The 19,733-nt window shown below is 37.6% G+C and overlaps 4 protein-coding genes across 9 annotated transcripts in view; 2 read left to right on the forward strand and 2 right to left on the reverse strand.

The window, feature by feature from the left end:
• Positions 1 to 595: 595 nt before the first annotated feature.
• LOC101739285 (ER membrane protein complex subunit 3) lies at positions 596 to 8,253 on the reverse strand. The gene is made up of 5 exons (XM_004932516.5): positions 7,937 to 8,253; positions 7,551 to 7,689; positions 3,445 to 3,562; positions 2,632 to 2,793; positions 596 to 1,921 (listed from the first exon to the last, which is right to left on the reverse strand). The coding sequence occupies exons 1-5, from the start codon at positions 8,083 to 8,085 to the stop codon at positions 1,752 to 1,754; spliced, it is 738 nt and encodes a 245-aa protein (XP_004932573.1). The 5' UTR covers positions 8,086 to 8,253; the 3' UTR covers positions 596 to 1,751.
• Positions 8,254 to 11,781: 3,528 nt separating this feature from the next.
• Positions 11,782 to 15,149, forward strand: LOC101739562 (endonuclease III-like protein 1). 5 transcript variants are annotated; one of them, XM_004932520.5, is made up of 6 exons: positions 11,782 to 12,004; positions 12,701 to 12,887; positions 13,165 to 13,299; positions 13,477 to 13,647; positions 13,940 to 14,099; positions 14,368 to 15,149. In XM_004932520.5, the coding sequence occupies exons 2-6, from the start codon at positions 12,750 to 12,752 to the stop codon at positions 15,060 to 15,062; spliced, it is 1,299 nt and encodes a 432-aa protein (XP_004932577.1). In that variant the 5' UTR covers positions 11,782 to 12,004; positions 12,701 to 12,749; the 3' UTR covers positions 15,063 to 15,149. The 5 variants fall into 5 exon arrangements, with proteins under 5 accessions (XP_004932577.1, XP_012551227.1, XP_062529432.1 ...); XM_012695773.4 differs by lacking the exon at positions 11,782 to 12,004 and adding an exon at positions 12,145 to 12,444; XM_062673448.1 differs by lacking the exon at positions 11,782 to 12,004 and adding an exon at positions 12,145 to 12,351 and having other exon boundaries at positions 12,511 to 12,887.
• On the reverse strand, positions 15,133 to 16,881 carry LOC101739431 (nucleolar protein 12). The gene is made up of 3 exons (XM_004932517.5): positions 16,257 to 16,881; positions 16,077 to 16,182; positions 15,133 to 15,669 (listed from the first exon to the last, which is right to left on the reverse strand). Exons 1-3 carry the CDS (start codon positions 16,328 to 16,330, stop codon positions 15,163 to 15,165), a joined length of 687 nt encoding a protein of 228 aa, XP_004932574.1. The 5' UTR covers positions 16,331 to 16,881; the 3' UTR covers positions 15,133 to 15,162.
• A 5-nt stretch (positions 16,882 to 16,886) lies between these two features.
• Positions 16,887 to 19,733, forward strand: part of LOC101746640 (TATA-binding protein-associated factor 172) — a 63,933-nt gene continuing 61,086 nt past the window's right edge. The window contains exon 1 of one of the 2 annotated variants that reach the window (XM_062673445.1): positions 16,887 to 17,065. The gene's annotated coding sequence lies outside the window, so the exon portion shown is untranslated. The remainder of the gene's footprint in view (positions 17,066 to 19,733) is intronic. The other variant, XM_038016718.2, reaches the window with a different exon arrangement.

The raw sequence follows: 19,733 nt of genomic DNA on the forward strand, positions 1-19,733 counted from the left end.
CGTAATTTACGTGCACTGACGACTCTTAATTCCTTACTTATGTCTCCCGAACCTCCTTCCTATCTAACTCCCCATTTTCAATATCTTCACTCCAGCCATGAGCGGGCCCTACGTTCTCTCAATAGCCTATTAATTCGTTGTCCCACACATAGTTCTAGTTATGTTCGTAACTCTTTCGTCGTGCAATCTGTTCTGCTATGGAATGCGCTTCCTCTCGCGATCAGGACTATTACTAACCGCTGCACGTTCAAGTTAAGGGTTCGGCGAATGTTGTTGGAAAAGTTAGCGGAATCGTCATGAACTTATCAAGATGAAGTTATTTGTTAAGGAAATTTATTATTATATTCCTCTTAATACTGTATAAACTATTATATGTATGTATGTGTGTGTATATAATAATATGTATGAATGTATGTATATGTGATTGTGTATACTATATACTTTTTTGTGTATGTATTCGTAACTTAATATAAATTTCATTGCACCTACCACTATTTACTCTGCACTACCTTACGTTGACTGGTAAAGAATGCCTTAGGCATTAAGTCCGCCAATGTAAATTTTACTTCATGTAATAAATAAATAAAATAAAAAATTAATAAAATCTCCAGTCAACCCATCAACTTTATTACAACAAATACACAAATTAATACTATCGGCACATTAATCTCTTACTACACATTTGATCATTTTGATCATTATCTTACTACATATTTGACAGTAACGATGTCGTGTAGACTAAGCAGTAACATAGATATTTGTACCGACAAATAATTTATTATATTTAATAAATAAATATATATATAGATCAACATTTACATCATTTAAATCAAAAACCAAGTTTTATTATTCAATTATTTTTTTATTGCCCTAGTAGGCAGACGAGCGTATGGCCCACCTGATGGTGATTAGTTACCGTCGCCCATGGACTTCAGCAATGCCAGGGGCAGAGCCAAGTCGCTGCCTACCCTTAAATGCGGCACTTATATTGCCTTATATTAATAAACTGGCGTGTATATCGCACGGGTAGATGTCGCCACCCTTCTTATTTCTACCGTAAAGCCATAGGGGAGCAGGGGGTAATCTCAGCCACCGCAAATACTAGTAACTCGCGTGATGTTACCCATATGTATGTGTTATGTCTGTGTGCGTTTACTAGCCATTCGACAAATACTGATAGTTGAAGTCGCCCGACCTCCGGTCATCGTTCTCGTCGAGCCCGTGGCTTGCGACGAATGGCTCGGCGAGTATATTAAACCACAGACGCAGCTCGCTGAGCACGCAACAGTCACCCGCCCCGCTATTGTTTGTAGACTATCTATACGTGTGTAAGTGGTTCTATAAGTAAAACATTGAATTACGTTTTTTTTTTTTTTATTTATTGCTTAGATGGGCGGACGAGCTCACAGCCCACCTGGTGTAAAGTGGTTACTGGAGCCCATGGACATCTACAACGTAAATGCGCCACCCACCTTGAGATATAAGTTCTAAGATCTCAGTATAGTTACAACGGCTGCCCCACCCTTCAAACCGAAACGCAATACTGCTTCACGGCAGAAATAGGCAGGGCGGTGGTACCTACCCGCGCGGACTCACAAGACGTCCTACCACCACTTACATAAAGTGATTAGAATCCCCAGTGTATGTGTCACTATCCATTCATAAAGAAAAAAAAATTTTTTGAATACGATTACAAATGTTATTGGTAACCACCATTGAATCTGATAGAGTAGTCTATAAATAAACTAGGATCACTCCGTATTGCTTTGTAATAAGTCTGCTTCGACGTTGGCAAGCGCCCACTTATGTTCGGTGATCTCCAGAGCCTCCCACTCGGCCTTGAAGGCAGCCTTGGGGTCGGGAGGCATCGCCATTGCCGCTCCAGACATCTGCTCTTGCATTATTTTCGACTGGTCGGCAGCTGTAAGAGAAATATAATTATAATTCCAAATTTGAAAACTTTAAATCCTATAACATTTTAATATTAACGATTTTCGGTCCTGTGATCGAAATTCGATCATAATTACTGACGTCTTAAGATTTAGATTCGTTCTGTTATCCTTTGTTTGTGAGTAAGATGTAAAAAACAAACTCATCAAGATCAGGTCATCAAGAAATCTTATATAATAAAAATGAATTGCCGTTCGTTAGTCTCGCTAAAACTCGAAAACGGCTGGACCGATTTGGCTAATGTTGGTCTTGAATTATTTGTGGAAGTCCAGGGAAGGTTTAAAAGGTCGATAAATATGAAAATGCTCGGAATTTAATAAAAATAACAATTTTGTTTTTCCTTTGATGTGTCCCCCTCGGACGGATTCCTTTTGTTTGTTTTAAGTTGATTTTATATACAAAATTTTAGGTCTTTTATTTATCAATTGAGGCACTACGAAGTCTGCCGGGTCAGCTAGTACTAAATAAAAACAATTAAAAAAACAGTTTACAAAAAGAATAAAGGTAATTCACCTTTTCTTGTAAAACTGTTTCCCAGCATGTGACAACTATGTAACAATTATGAGCTGTGCTCTCTGTGTAAGTACTGTCTTGTTTAAGTTTAGTACTCCTTTAAACTGCACAGTAATATCTTATAATGAATATACTAAATATATTTCACAGTATCTAAATAATTTTTACCATTATTTTCTCCCAGTACAAGTGCATATATCGTCCTCAAACCGAATACATTGAGGAAATACCATGAAGCTGATGACACCCATGAAGCATCCAGATACGCTAGCTCAACGCCGCGCTGAAGCATCGGCTTGAATCGCAGAGTCAGCGGAAAAGGTACTTTGGCTGTAACAAGGTTGTAAGTTTCAAGAGCATTTTTCAAATTGTCATAACAGAATCGTAAATTCTCAGTTTAGCACTATTTTATTGTATTTGTAAATTGAATAACTGTAAGTATATTATTCTAATGCGAGAGTGAGGTGTTAATCGATTTAGAAGATTTTTGTAAAGAACTATATAATATCATAGACAAGTCATAACAATATGCTTTTTTTACAGTGATAGAAAGGCATATTGTATGCCCATATGGCGGATAGGTATCTATCCTATTTCTGACACAAAGCAGCCATGGGTTGAAGGTCTGGGCCGTCATTGCATAAAGCTACTGAGGCGTTCACCACATATTTCATGATGGGTGATGACAGTGTAACATCTAGACTCCAGTCAAAAGAGTCCACACAAAAGAGCAGTGAATTCATTTATCAATCTAAAGAATAACAAAAATGGACTAAAATTATTACATATCATTACTTTAGTATTTGCTTTGTATGCTTTGTTTGGAATGCCCTTTTCAATAAGCTTGAATTTGACTGAATACTATAGACAAACTTGAACTAAAACTGAGCACTGATTTAAGTTAGTATTCAATTGTTAAACCATTAAGGGCTATTTCCTCTATAATGTATCTAACTCAAATGCTAATGTGTTTTAACTTACTTGTAAGAAAACCACTGAACATCCAGTTAATCCATCCTCCGATGACAATCATAGGCAAGACATTTGTCAGATTACCTTTCAACATGTCAGTCATCATGCCTGGATCTGTCATAGGATTCTGTAAGTAAAATGTTTCCACTAGAATAAAGTATTCTAATTTTCAGAAATTAGAGACCATAACGGGACAGCAGGTTTAAAGCTCTATGGCCTATTCAAAATTTCTTTTGTAAATACATCATTTCTATATTGATAGACTAATTAAAATAGTATTCAACATGTTGCACCACAATAAGCCTGCCATATGTTTTTCAGAATTACTCTATCTGTAAATGGTTGTCTGGAAGAGATTGTATCTAGTGGGACAAGCCATTGATATATGAGTATGAATATGAGTCCACCATTATACCTAGTGGTGGACTCATATTCGAGATTAAACTTTGTTTTGGTGTGCAATAAAATACACTCTAATCATTTATGGTAGGCAGCGACTTAGCTCTGCCCCTGGCATTGCTTAAGTCCATGGGCGACGGAAACCACTCACCATCATGTGGGCCGTATGCTCGTCTGCTTACAAGGGTAATAAAATAATAATAATGTGATTCACATGCCTTCCCTCTTCATGTCTTCTATGTGTAATGATAAACAATTCACTGAATTCTACAGAACATTGTGTTTCATTTATACTACATGTGTTTTTTTTTTTTTTTTTTTATTGCCTTTGTAGGCAGACGGGCATACGGCCCACCTGATGGTGAGTGGTTACCGTCGCCCATGGACTTCAGCAATGCCAGGGGCAGAGCCAAGCCGCTGCCTACCGCTTAATACTCTCCATAAGCCTCGTTTGAAGAAGGACATGTCATAGCGCTCGGGAAACACCGTGGAGGGGAGCTCATTCCATAGCCGGATGGTACGTGGCAAAAAAGATCTCTGGAAACGCACTGTGGATGACCGCAGTGACTCCAGGTAGTATGGATGAACTCTACTCCGGTGGCGGGCGGTGCGATGGTAAAAACGAGATGCTGGTATCATCTCGAACAATTCCTCAGAGCACTCCCCATGGAACATACGGTACAAAATACAGAGGGAACCGAAGTCCCTCCGCAGACCCAGAGGCTCCAAACGATCCGAGAGAATGGGATTATCGACAATCCGAACGGCCCGCCTCTGTATGGAGTCAAATGGAAGAAGCTGGTATTTGGGAGCCCCGGCCCAGAGATGGGAGCAGTACTCCACGCGAGGCCGGACTTGTGCTTTATAAAGCAAAAGTCTTTGTCCAGGCGTGAAGTACCGCTTCGCTCTGTTGAGGACTCCCAGCATTTTGGACGCCAACTTGGCTTTGCCTTCCAAATGACTCCGAAACTGGACATCGCTCGAAATGTCGACCCCAAGTATCCCGATACTCTCGGAAGGTTGCAGGGATACTCCTTGGAATTGCGGCGCCATGACAAAGGGGTCCTTCTTCGCAGTGAACGCGCAAACCTGTGTCTTCAACGGGTTGAATTGAACTAAGTTCGATTCACCCCATTTGGAGACTCGCCCCAGAGAGTTCTCCACTTCAGACACAAGTTTTGATCGTCTCTCTTGCACCACGCTCCGAGAGAGACTCTGATGGCCGATATATCGCGCATCCCCCGTGCTATCATCTGCATAGCAATGCATGCCATCAATAGACAGCATGTCATTGATATACAGGATGAAAAGCGTGGGGGAGAGCACCGAACCTTGTGGAACGCCAGCGTTAATGGTCATGGTATCAGAACAGTCACCGTCTACAACGACCGTGATGCTCCGCCCATCCAAAAAGCTAGCGATCCACTTGCAGAGACCCTCGGGGATTCCGTAAGATGGTAACTTCGATAGAAGTGCCCTATGCCAGACCCTGTCGAAGGCTTTCGCGATATCAAGGCTCACAGCAAGAGCCTCGCCCTTGCTCTCCAAGGCTTCAGCCCACCTGTGAGTAAGGTATACAAGAAGATCGCCAGCTGAGCGACCGTGACGGAAACCGTACTGTCGGTCACTGATCAGCTGGCGATCTTCAAGATACTTCAGGAGTTGTGTATTTATAATTCGCTCCATCACCTTGGAAAGCAAGGAAGTTATCGCGATAGGCCTGTAGCTCGATGGGTCCGACCGGTCACCCTTCTTGGGGATAGGGTGGACGTGGGCGGTCTTCCATGAAGACGGAACCCTGTTAGTGCAATAAGAGAGGCGATACAAACGCGTTAGCGCAGGTGTCAGCTCAGGGGCGCACGTTTTCAAAACCACTGCGGGGATGCCGTCTGGCCCACTCGACTTATGGACGTCCAGGAGTCTGAGCTCCCGCCTGACTGCACACTGTGTGAAGCAGATTTCCGGCAGGGAGCTATCACACCGGGGAATGTTCGGTGGTGTGGCACCCCCGTCGTCCACAGTCGAGTTCGAGGCGAAGAGTTTGACCAGAAGGTCAGCCTTCTCTTTCGCGCTGTGGGCCAGATTGTCATCGGACTTGCGCAGTGGTGGGAGACTAGACCTGCAGAAGTTTCCTTCTGCAGCTTTGGCGAGCGACCAAAAAGCACGGCTCCCGGAGGGATAGCTCTTCAATCGCTCGCCAACTCTAGCGACGTGCTCCGACTTCGACTTCGCCTTGGCAATTACCTTCTTGTAGGACCTGGAAGCGGCGTTATATTTCCGCCTTTCCCCTGAGATGTTAGGATCCCGACGTCTCCTGGCATTATCCCATGCCACGTATGCGGACCGCTTGAGGTGTGCAGCATCCCTGCTGGCATTGTTATACCAGGGTCTGCTGCGACCCCCAACGGGCACTTCAGAGGAGGGAATAAACAATTCCATCCCCTGGAGCACCACGTCTTTAAGACGGTCCGCACAGACGTCAGGATCAGCAGAGGAAAAGCAGAACCGCCCCCATGGGTAGGATGCGTAAAATTCACGCAATCCATCCCAGTCTGCTGACATATACCGCCAAACTCTTCGATACCTGGTCGTCGTTCGACGATCAGGACGAGAGAGTGGTACGGCAGCACGAATAAGGCAGTGATCAGACGATCCAAGCGGAGCGTCGACCACCACACTGTATCCGGCCGGATCTGTGGTCAGCAGAAGGTCCAACAAAGAAGGCTCGTGCCCCTCGATATCTGGGACACGGGTGGGCTGTGTCACCAGCTGGGAGAAGCCGTAGGCCAAGGCGAAATCGTAGGCAGTCCGACCCGGGAGGTCAGTGGTTCTGGATCCCAACCACTCTTGGTGGTGAGCGTTAAAGTCTCCAAGAACCACCACCTCCGCAGATGGGTACTGCTCAAGCACGCGGTTAGTCCCCTCTTGCACATGCTCAAACAGAGCTGAACCTGCATCACTGCTGTGGGACCTGTACAGGCACGCGTAGATTCGGCTACGGCCCCCGTGATCTACGCGCAGCCACAAGAGGGACAGGTCCCGTTGTTCGAGGCCCCGAAGACGGCGACAACAGACATCAGCCCGGACGAATACGCACACCCCGGCTTTACGCAGGAAGTTGTGCTCCAATACGTAGCCGGGGTATTCAAGGTATGAGGTATCATCCGGAGCAGATATCTGCGTCTCCGTTAAAAAAAGCAGGGCAGGCTGCGCCGTCTCAAGGTGGTGGTGTACGGTGTCAAGGTTGCTATGTAGGCCCCTGACATTGCTGAAATCCACATTAAATGTGGAATGGGGGACCGCCTGTGAAACCCTTTTCTTTTTTTTGTCGTCTTCATGATGTTTAAGTTTTCGGAGAGTAGGATTAGGAGAGGTAGGATGTTGGAGGTGAGATCGAGGCAACACCTGAATGAAGCGCGGAACATAGTACGTGCTCGACCACGGGTTGCGTGAGAGACTGACGCAGGGCATGGAAGGGCCCCCAGTCCACTCTGTAGATTCCTTTCATTCTTTCCTCAGTGGTATCAATTACAAGCAAGGAATATAGACATACCAAATCCGATAGTATCACCTAGCACTCGTTTTTGTAACTTAAAAGGGGTTTAAGGATGTTAGCTTTTTAGGTGTGAAAATTAAATGTTGTATATTCTTGTTTTTACTGAGAACATACTTTGAAATGAACTTATAAAATAATAATAGTTCTACTCCTATTTCACCTGTGAAGCAGCAGCTCTTTTCTGTACTTTGAAATAGCCTGTTTCCTCATTGTTAAACCAGTGGCGACGCATAGCAAATGACTGCCTAGGTAGATACTTCCCGTTCTCTCGAAGCAACCTCGCACGTATCATTACTTGACTAAAAATACATTCAAAAACACTAGAAAATTTATCAAATTGTATGAGAAACAAAATATTTAATCTTAATAATTAAACCAAAATACAACTCTTAAATTACTGAATGAGATGTACAAATTTCTATCAGTGTGAACCCAGTTTGATAAGTTCAAAGTGCTTACTGCTCTGTATGGTTTCAGTTCTTTCTACTACACTACAATTTTGAAAATTAACGCGATAAGTTTTTTGCAATTCATGTTATTACTTACCTATCTTGAACCTGAATAAGTTCAATCTTTTTTTGAGAGGACAGTATAAGTGATACATAGTGTCTCACAATTCCAACCAAAAATGTAATTATGACAATGGGTAGAAACACCCAAAATCGGATATTTGGATCTAAAAGTAACTCGGGCATTTGGCTTAGCAGATTCTATATTTCACTTATGTCGTAAGTAATTGATTTTATTTTTTAATATATGAATTTATTAGCCAAAATATTAATTGAAACGACAAGAGTTTAGCTCTAGTGCATTTTTTTAAGAGATTTTATGACCTGGTAACTAAGACTTTTAGGTCATGTCTTATTTTATTTATATTCTTATTTTTATGAAAAATGATAATATTAGCCCGAGAGCCCGTGGGATCTACCTGTATGTATTTGACCAGACCTGAATTTTCGTACATTGAGACCCCTATACCTACCATGCATGAGGTGGGGACTCACTAAGCTCAAAGTGGTCGACGCGCCGAGCGCTCAGGTAGGACAGGTACCGATTTTGACGGATTTTAAATCCATTTGACCACGTCTGCCGTTTTGAAATTTTGAAAATATATGATTATTATTATCGGAAAATAAGAATGGCAGACCATTATCGCGCATTTTACTTTGTGGCAGACCACTTTGAAAATGCTAAATTGCATTGAAAATGCAAAATTTTGAAAGTAATTGACTAGATCTGCCATTGATTTAATAATATTATGTTTATTATAGTCTTAAAAACTTATATTGATCACGGCAGACCTCTACATTGCGTACATACATCAACATATAATAAAATCTTAGCTACTACCCGGCCAGATGTATATTATGTTTTCCGTTCACTGTTTTAGAGGAATATAATTTACTTGCGATTTACTTTAGCAATGTATTTACCGAAATTAATATTTTTTTATATTATATATACTAAACTTCATTAGTTAGACAATTAAGAAGTGAATTTTTTATGGAATAATTATAAATAATACGGTACAATGCTGATCAAAAAAGAATTCAATTCCTCATTTTTATTTCGTCAAGACAAAATTTAAAAGTGTTAAATCAGTTAAAAAAATATATCATGCATGCATTACATATTATATATATATATATATCAATCTTCATTCATCATCATCATCATCGGAGTCATCTTTATCGTTAGGCGACTCGTCTTCATCAACCATTGAATCGAATACTGCAAAAATAAAACATAAATTGTAAAATGAACGTAAATTCATCTGAACATGTTCGAGAAAGAATTGTTATCAACTTACCAGGAACATTGGTGATTAAGTCACTCACAAAATATGGAAGTTGGTCACCTTCGAAACCTTTGAAGGCATATATGTTGTCCTGCTCAATCCAACCATACTCCAATGGGTCTAAAGTTGTGAGTTGCTTTTTGTAAGCATTTCTCCAAATAGAAGAAATATAGTGGGCCCTCAAAAGTTGTTGATAAAGCTCACTCTTATGCGGTGGTATTGAACTTGCCTCAAATTTTTGATTTTTTTTTCTATAATTTTCATTGATGTCTGAATATTTATAGTTGCTAACGAATAGCTGGAACCTTCCATCATCTACATCACTAGATTTTTTGGCATTGTATAGCTGGCAAGTTAAATGTTGAATGATAAAAATGAGGAATTGAATTATTTTTTGATCAGCATTATACCGTATTATTTATAATTATTCCATAAAAAATTCACTTCTTTATTGTCTAACTAATGAAGTTTAGTATATATAATATAAAAAAATATTAATTTCGGTAAATACATTGCTAAAGTAAATCGCAAGTAAATTATATTCCTCTAAAACAGTGAACGGAAAACATAATATACATCTGGCCGGGTAGTAGCTAAGATTTTATTATATGTTGATGTATGTACGCAATGTAGAGGTCTGCCGTGATCAATATAAGTTTTTAAGACTATAATAAACATAATATTATTAAATCAATGGCAGATCTAGTCAATTACTTTCAAAATTTTGCATTTTTAATGCAATTTAACATTTTCAAAGTGGTCTGCCACAAAGTAAAATGCGCGATAATGGTCTGCCATTCTTATTTTCCGATAATAATAATCATATATTTTCAAAATTTCAAAACGGCAGACGTGGTCAAATGGATTTAAAATCCGTCAAAATCGGTACCTGTCCTACCTGAGCGCTCGGCGCGTCGACCACTTTGAGCTTAGTGAGTCCCCACCTCATGCATGGTAGGTATAGGGGTCTCAATGTACGAAAATTCAGGTCTGGTCAAATACATACAGGTAGATCCCACGGGCTCTCGGGCTATATGGAGTTAAAGGCAATGAAGATGATTAATTTGAAACATTAATCAACTGGAATGAAATTAAATGAAATGGGATGAGATAATATGGGATTAAATACAGGAAAGTCCTCGAATGGAGGCCACGGATGGGTACCAGGAGCGTGGGGCGACCTCCAACCAGGTGGACCGACAACTTAGTGCGCACGGCAGGATGTCCTTGGATGCGGAAGGCGGAGGACCGCATTATGTAGAAGGCATTGGGGCAGGCCTATGTCCAGCAGTTGGCAGATAAAGGCTGATGATGATGATGATGATGATGACAGTAAAATAAACTTAGATTTTTCAGTGGAGGATCGCGTTAAGCTATGTCCAGTGGCTTTGTTTCATTTTCCCCCATTTGTGCACTTTTACAGATATTAAATAGTCAATAAACCCCTGCTATTACACATTTAAACCTGAAGAAACACTAAACAATCCTGTCATCGTTCTCGCCGAACCCGTCGCTTGCGACGCGACGTAGGGCTCGGCGAGTAAATGAACCCACAGACACAGCTCACTGAGTAGGCAGCGGCTTGGCTCTGCCCCTAGCATTGCTGAAGTCCATGGGTGACGGTAACCACTTACCAGCAGGTGGGCCGTATGCTCGTCTGCCTAAAAGGGCAATAAAAAAATAAAAATATTTCTGGCCGGATCTTCTCAATGGCTCGTTTTCCGATCTGGTGGTAGATTTTGCGAAGCACGGCTCTTGCTAGGGTTCGTGTTAGCAATATCGTCAGGTTTGAGCCTCGTGAGGTCACCTACTAGTAAGGTTACGCTGATATGGTTTCTCTAGACCAGTGGTGTGCAACAATTATTTAATGGCGGGCCACAAAGTTCAAGAAATTCTAGAGGAGGGCCAGAATTAAAGAAAAAAATTATTTTAAATTTTATATTACATTTTATATTAAGCGTTTTAATAAACAAAATACCTTTTACATTATGCCTTGTTAAGCGTGTGAGACGTGAGGTGTATGATAGATAGGTGAAAAGAATGTTTTTTTTTTTTTTCAATAAATACTGTGACAGACTGCCGAAATAATTATAATGATGGCAAGTTAATTATGAGATAATGAAACCTCAAAACACCCCTGACGAAATGGAGCTTTCATTAAAAATTCGAAGATTATAAATTATAAACGTCAGATTTTATTTTACGCGCCAAAATTCTGACTAGAATATTTAGAATGGATGGACTCTTGGCGGGCCGGATTAAATACTTCCGCGGGCCGAAGCTGACCCGCGGGCCGTACTTTGCCCATCACTGCTCTAGACCATCAACTTAGGTAGGAAGAAAAAAAATACTAAATAGGCCAATTATAAAAAATCACACAACGTCACTTCTCGCGTTCCCTATTAAGTGTATTAGCTAAGTATAGGTATTAATAAATACCCACAAGTAACTCTATGGGTATGACTATCTCAGATAACTTATTCGTAGTTTTTTTTAATTATTAAATCGTAACTCGATAAGGACGCTGCCAATAATACCAATATTTTGCATGAAGCCGATACACGCAGGAAAATATAACGAAAAGACCTTTTTGCTTGTCCGTAATCTGTGGTTCAGCATTCTGCGGAAATCATGGAGGGAAGTCGTTTAAATTAAATTTTTTCTATAAAATTAAGTCATCAGACTTAATTTGTTATAACGATTATGAACCAGTTAATATCTGTAAAAATGCACAAGGCTATATAGGCAGGTGAAACAAAGGCTCTTCCAAAATGAACTAGCCCACTGCACTCTCAAGAAATTTCCACCTTTTACTAGTAATTTTATTTCATCTTATGCTACACTTACGGTTTTTTCTTCTCTCGTATGATTCCATTATGAATTAGTTAGATTGATTTAATTTCATTCTTTCATTTCGTTTGGACCTAGTTTCGACGCGAATTTCACAAAATTTTGACAGATAGGCATGTTCCCTTTGCCTGTAAAAGCAAAGAATCAAAACAAATAAATTTTTCAAATAGATTTTAAAACATTTGTTTTGTATTTTGGAATCATAATTACATTTTCTTGAAATGTTCATTCTATTGATTAAATAGTATTAATTAAGATATGACAATCTGTTTTTCATTAATAACATATTTAAGACACATTGGATAGGATATTGGTTTGTTTATAACTTTAACTTTCATCAGTTAATTAAAACAATTAAAATGACAATAATTGGTCCCCCCGGAATCCGGTTACTGCACTCTTGAAGGTTTACTTTAAATGACTTGAATTGATCCGATTAGACATTTTAATTTTTGAGATTGTTATTTTATAGGGAATCAATTGTAGCTATGTGCTAGTGATTATAATAATATCGTTAATAGTGGCTAATAACTTAATTTTGATTTCCTTCCCTAATTAATCTTAAAGCACAATAAGCTAATTTTGATGCCACTCACATATAAACTCCGAAAAATATCACTGTTATCAATGTTCAAAGATAAAATTAAAAATATTCATACCAGAAAGGAAACAACGAAAATACGTGAAAAGCAAACAGATACAGAACAGAATATGGAGAACAGGAACAAGGTTACAGAAAACAACATTGGCTCAGAGACCGCCATAGCAGTACCTGATTTAAGCCAATTCAAATTCGAGAAAAAATCTCATGTAAAAATTAAATTTGAAAAAGAATCTCCAAGCAAGCAAGTTAGTTATTTATGATATTAATAAAAGTGTAAGAGACGTAAAAGTAATTTTATTTTATGAATAGCACAAATTACATACATGCATGAGCTGAAACTATTCTGATGTCAAGGATCGAAGATATCGGTAGGCAGCGGCTTGGCTCTGCCCCTGGCATTGCTGAAGTCCATGGGCGACGGTAACCACTCACCATCAGGTGGGCCGTATGCACGTCTGCCTACAAGGGCAATAAAAAAAAAAGAACTATTAAAATATTGAATTAAATTAGCAATATTTTCAGGAACCTGAAGGCTTATGGGAACCACCAAATTGGAGACAGTTTTTTTTGAACCTGAAGATTATGAGAGCTAATAATGATGCTCCAGTAGATACAATGGGATGTCATATGAACATGGATGAGAATGTACCACCAGAGGTCATTAGTTTCATTTTCAAAGAGATTGCTTTTGTTACTTTATTTTACATTTTCCTACAACTGTAAATCTAGCATAAAAAATTATAGGCTAATTACATTCTTAATAATGAAAATGTGTGAGCAATAATATCCACAACCACACACATCCAAATTTATATATTTTGAAACTTTTAATAGGTGTACAGATATCAATGCTTAGTTTCTCTGATGCTATCAAGCCAAACCAAGGACCAAGTTAACTTTACTGCTATGCAGAGGCTTCGGGCTCGGGGTCTTACAGTTGATAATGTGTTGAGTATGAGTGATGAAGAACTAGGTCAGTTGATATATCCTGTTGGATTTTGGAAGGCAAGTATGATCTAATCTAAAATATAAATTAATAGGTTTTAAGATAGATTTTGTAGATTTGTAGATGTAGATTTCCGTATCTTTTTATTTCTTTTGGACATAATTTTTAGATCAATTAATTAAAAAAATATTATCATAAAGATGGTTAGATATTATGTAATACTTTAAAACAAATTACAATTTGAATTATATGAATTGTTAATAGCCAAACTCAATGTTCAAATGTTGCAACAAATAGAGTAATAATACCAATTAAAATAAATGCATTAAGGTAATACCAATATTTTTTTAGACAAAAGTAAAATACATAAAAAAAACAACAGGAATTCTAAAAGAGCAGTACAATGGAGACATCCCCGATTCAGTCGAAAAGTTGTGCAAACTGAATGGTGTTGGTCCTAAAATGGCACATATTTGTATGAAGGTTGCTTGGAACAAGATCACTGGAATCGGTAATTACACAACATTTTTCTCAAACATAGAGGCAGGAATTGCTGTTTTAAGTCTCATCATGAAATGCATAAGAGATAGTTAACTGACTACAGAACTTACTATAGTTCTTGGCCTGTTAGCATATTATTATGCCAACTTATTGTATAGTTAAAGATCCTTTCTGGCCACAATGTTAAGAAAAGGCTGCACTGGCTTTATGACCTTAAAGTGGGTATTTGACGATGTTAAGAAAACATGCAAGCCATTTTTTTAAATGTTTTATTTTAGGTGTTGACACACATGTACATAGGATATGCAATAGGATTGGATGGGTCAAAAAACCAACTAAAACTCCTGAGGAAACTCGCCTAGCTCTACAGAGTTGGTTGCCTTTTGAACAATGGAGTGAAGTTAATCATCTACTTGTTGGATTTGGCCAAACTATATGTCAACCAATAAAACCTAATTGTGGAGAATGCCTGAATAATGATATTTGCCCTGCAAGTACTATAGGGAAAAAATCGCCAAAAAAATCTGACAAACAAACCAGAGATAAAATTGAAGTTGGAATTAAAATTGAAGCTGATATGGAAGATTTTCAAGTAAAAAATGAAAAGACTTGGAAAACTATAAGTCCAAAAGTGAATACCAAGATTCAAGATTTAGAATTGGACAAAATTAATACATCTACACCACAAAAACATCAAGATAAATTAAAAAAACCAGAATTCAATAACCAATTTGAATTACATAGTGATGCGACGTCAAATGAAAATAATAGTACAAAAGCTTCCAAGTCCTATGAAAATCTTAAACATACGAAAGACACTTGTGGTGGTAAAAGAATATTCAAAAAAGCAGATGTCCATTGCGATGAGCCTAAATTACCTTTAAAAAGAAAATCGCCTAGAGTTAATCAAAGAACAGAAACTAAAAAACTGGAAAATTTAAAAAAAATTAGAACACGGTCAGCACTAAAATAACATCTGTAAGTTTATAATAATTAAACATGTTATCTACATCTTTAAGTGTGATTTTTTTAAGAAATAAAAATTATATATTCAGTATAATTTATTTATTTCTTTATTGTTTTCGCCTCCCAATTTTCTTTTTTCCCTTAGCTTTCCGTGGATCACTTTTACCAGTCATATGCCTTTTCTTTTGCTGAGATTTTTTCTTGTTCTGAACCCTTTCCATATTACTTTTCATCTTAAAAACTTTACTCTTCTGAATTTTCTTAGTTGCTTGTTTTTTAAGCATTTTCTTTATCTCTTTTTTAGTTTTTAAGCCTTCTGTTTCAGTTTCTTCTTCATCGGATGGCTCAGCACTCTCCACATCAGATCCCATACCAGGAATATGATTTGTATTTTTGTCAGACTGATCTTTTTTTTTAGTTTCCTTTTTTTCAGGTAGTACTTTTGGTCTATTTTCACCAATAACTAGATCTTTTTTTTGTAATGTGTCTGAAGATAATTCAACAATTTTTACTTTAACATCTGCATCATCATCTTCATATTCTTCTTTCAGCAATTGCTCTATATCAGGTAAAGGACGACTGGAAACAACTAGTTTTTTGTAAGATTCTTTATTCTGAAAATGAAATTAATGATATTTACTTCTTTTTTTTTATTGCTTAGATGGGTGGAAGAGCTCACAGCCCACCTGGCGTTAAGTGGTTACTGAAGCCCATAGACATCTACAACGTAAATGCGCCACCCACCTTGAGACATCAGTTCTAAGGTCTCAGTCTATACTGCGGCTGCCCCGTCCTTCAAACCGAAACACGGCAAAATAGGCAGGGTGGTGGTACGTACCTGCCCGGACTCACAAGAGGTCCTACCACCAGTAATTACGCAAATTATAATTTTGCGGGTTTGATTTTTATTACACGTTTCCTTCCTTCATTCCTTCACCATGTAAGTCAATCGTGAACATTTGTTGAGTACGTATTTCATTAGAAAAATTGGTACGCGCCTGAGATTCGAACTAAAATTTACCTCTTGCTTAATCCGTCGTTTCTCTTCTTTCAAAAGCCTTTGTAAATCTTCTTGTGCTTTCTTTTTTCTCTCCAATTTTCTTTTACGAAAACCACATAGAAAATCTCTAAAAATAAAATATTATTCTAGTAAATAAAACCACAATATTACACCTCAATTATTTAAAATGCTTTTACATACTTTCTTTTGGCCTCATCAAATACAAGAGTTACTTTTTTCTTTCGGACTTGATTTTTGTTGTTCCTTTTCCCCATGTTGTTTTCTGTTAGGTCTGATAGAAGAAGTACTCACAGCTAATAGCACTAATTCTTAGTGAATCTTGCTTGACAAAAAAAGAATATCATAGGATATTATGATTCTTTAATCCTATAACAATTACTGAAAATCACTAATGCGTGGTAGATATTTGACAAGTAGGTAACCTAAAATCGGCAAATAAAATACAAACAAACTTCAATGTCACAAATGTCGTTTCTAATAATGTCAAATTATTTCTATAGCGTTTTGCTATTGAAATATGGGAAGATTACAGATTGATAGGCTAAAAAAACAAATAAACCTATATAATATAACGACGAGAGGAATTATTTTCACATTTTTTTAATAAACTGAATAAAATATATATGTTGTTTCCGAAATTTATTGGATTTTGAATTTTTAAATAACAAAACGCTATCGACGTTGCACTAGTTTTTGGCGTGAAATCAAGAATTTTTGAAATGCGAATACACTATTGGCCAAGACTTGCACTTAATTTTATTTATCAGGATGCGCGGAGCCAATCAGCGCACAAGTCCACAATAAAGACGGACTCATCAGCAGCATGGCTGTCAGTATAAATTTGAAGCTTGAACGATGCGCTTCCTCTCGTCACGTTGGTTTTTTTTGTTTGTGCATTTTAACGAAAATGATATCGTGTGTGATCTTGTGTGGCATGGAATATGGAAAGATTTGGGTGGAGTGACCTGATATTAGCTTGTTTGTGCAAGGTGAGTAATATAATTTCGCGATGGAAGTCTAAGGAATGAGGTCTATAAAAATAACAAGATAAATAGCACAGAAAAATCTATTGAGATCTGTCTACGTACAAGGCTTTCGTCACAATTTAATTTAGGTGGTCCAAGGTCACATTCAAAGGTCTTTGGATGTGATCTGGGGTGTACTAATTAGAGTTAATTGATACATTCGCGTAACCAGGGCCATATGTTAGCACGCGTGAAAGGATAGTCACACACGCATACCGTTACTGTGCTTTATACGATTTTGATCTAACAAAAGTCCATTTCTGTCAGTCGAATTTTGTTAACCAGTAATAAGAGAAATGAACGTTGCCTACTTTCCCGCTGACGGTGAACCAATGCGGAGGTAAATCAATAAAACATAATATTTACGAATGCGTACAATAAACACAAAAATCAAACAAATAACATTACCAACATTCCAAATGTGTATATTTGATATTATTGAGTTTTTAAACTAGTACTTAATAGTCAATTACACTGTTTAATTATTAATTTACCTTAAAAAATTGTAGAATGTAAAATTGTTATCTGGCTTATCGAATTAAATAATCAAAATCATACACAAAGATAATAACAATAAAAAGCTTTGAACACATGCCCTGAGTGTATAAATAAATGGTAACCTAAAAATGTATAAGAATAAAAAAATACGATATAAAAAATAATTTTTTTTTAATTATCTTTTTTACTGACATTGAATTGTACTACTATATTTACTTAGATTTGTTATTTTATCAAAATAATTAGGCACCCATTCCCTATTCTATACTATTGAGAAACCTAACACCATTCATTACAGAAGCTAATGGAAATGGAACAATACTTGTCAATGCTATTTGTAACTTGAGTTTAATATATAAGTAGCTTTTATCTCCATTATTTAGTTTTTCCTTTATTATTGGTAATATATTTTATATAAAGTCTTCAACTTATAATTAAGTGTTGTTTTAAATTGGTGTCTGTAACTAGTCTAAGATATGTTTATGAATTAATTTAAGAAAATGGTGAGGATTTTAACTACTTCAGTAAATTAAATATGGAGAGTTTAATGTGTTTCTTTACAGAGGTATAAGTTTGATATTTTGCATAAATTTTAGGGCATGCTAGGGCAGTTGTAGAACGAAAAAAACAAAATGGATTTTTAATTTACCACTGACTTGGAATACAGCACTAGGCAAGGATCTGTTATTTCTATTGCGGTGTTGAGCACAAATTTCACACTTCAAATGCCCACACAATTTCTTTATTAGAATAGTGGCCAGATCATATTATTATAGTCTGTACTACCGGTCTATTTCTACTAATAAACAATCATGCAGACTTCTATAAGAGTTAGATAGCTGTTACTCTTATATAATTATGACTTTGAGATAATGTTTTAAGAAGGGTGGTGAGAGCCACATTGTTGTCTATTGTATCTCCAGGTTAAAAAAACCAGGAGAGCTGTGAGTTTGTCTCCTCATCTGTCTTAAAATGTCCAAATTATCCAAATGAAATCTCTCATTATCACTGAAATCTAACATCTCCTGTTCAAATTCAGTGAAACTATAATTCAGGACCAGCTGTTTATTTTATTTATTTTTTGCATAGATGGGCGAACGAGCTCACAGCCCCCCCGGTGTTAAGTGATTACTGGAGCCCATACACATCTACAACGTAAATGCGCCAACCACCTCGAGATATAAGTTCTAAGATCTCAGTATAGCTACAACGGCTGCCCTACCCTTCAGACCGAAACGTATTACTGCTTCACGGCAGAAATAGGCAAGGTGGTGGTACCTACGCACGCGGACTCACAAGAGGTCCTACCACCAGTAATAACCCTGATGGTGAGTGGCTACCGTCGCCCATGGACTTCAGCAATGCCAGGGGCAGAGCCAAGCCGCTGCCTACCTCATGTGGAGCTAACAAAATTTAAACCAGACCTTTACCTACTAGAATATTATAAATTGATTCCGATAATAAAGAAATAATGTGGGTGTTAGTTGTCAAATAACAAAAAAGTATCGACATATTGTTTCATTAATAGCCATTAAAAGTTTGGTTAATACGTGAGACACCTAAGCATACATTCTTACATACAAGCATACTTCCCATCTTTAGTAGTTGTTATGAACATTTTGTTGTGATACTGAAACATTTTTAATGCCATTTGCTAATTTATGTAAAATCATGCGTAGAAAACTTAGCTATTCAAATAAACTATTCTGCTGTGAACATCAGAAAGAGCATACCTAATAGTTGTTAAAATTTAACTCTGCCAATTATTAAATTTAACATGGCTACATTTACATGCATGACATATAATATGTTTTGTTTCTAATATACAAAGATCGAGATGTTAATTATATTAATAAATACATCTCCAATTGGGTCTCCCGGTATTCACCTTGTGTAAGGGTGAGTTCGTCGGGGCCCGGCCCATTTCCCGCCGCCCCAGCTAAGCAGTCTTACAATGACGCCGGATATGACTAGACGCGTTTCGTTGAGCCGATTTTCGATTTTATGAGAGAAAAAAACATTTATAAACGAAACATATTATTTTCCAATTCGTTCTCATGTTTGTGATTTTCAGAAATTCTGTATCCGATAATAATATGTTTTAATTAAACGTAGATCGAAAAATGAGGCCAGG

Source organism: Bombyx mori, chromosome 17, assembly GCF_030269925.1.
Source record: "Bombyx mori chromosome 17, ASM3026992v2".
Lineage (NCBI taxonomy): Eukaryota > Metazoa > Arthropoda > Insecta > Lepidoptera > Bombycidae > Bombyx > Bombyx mori.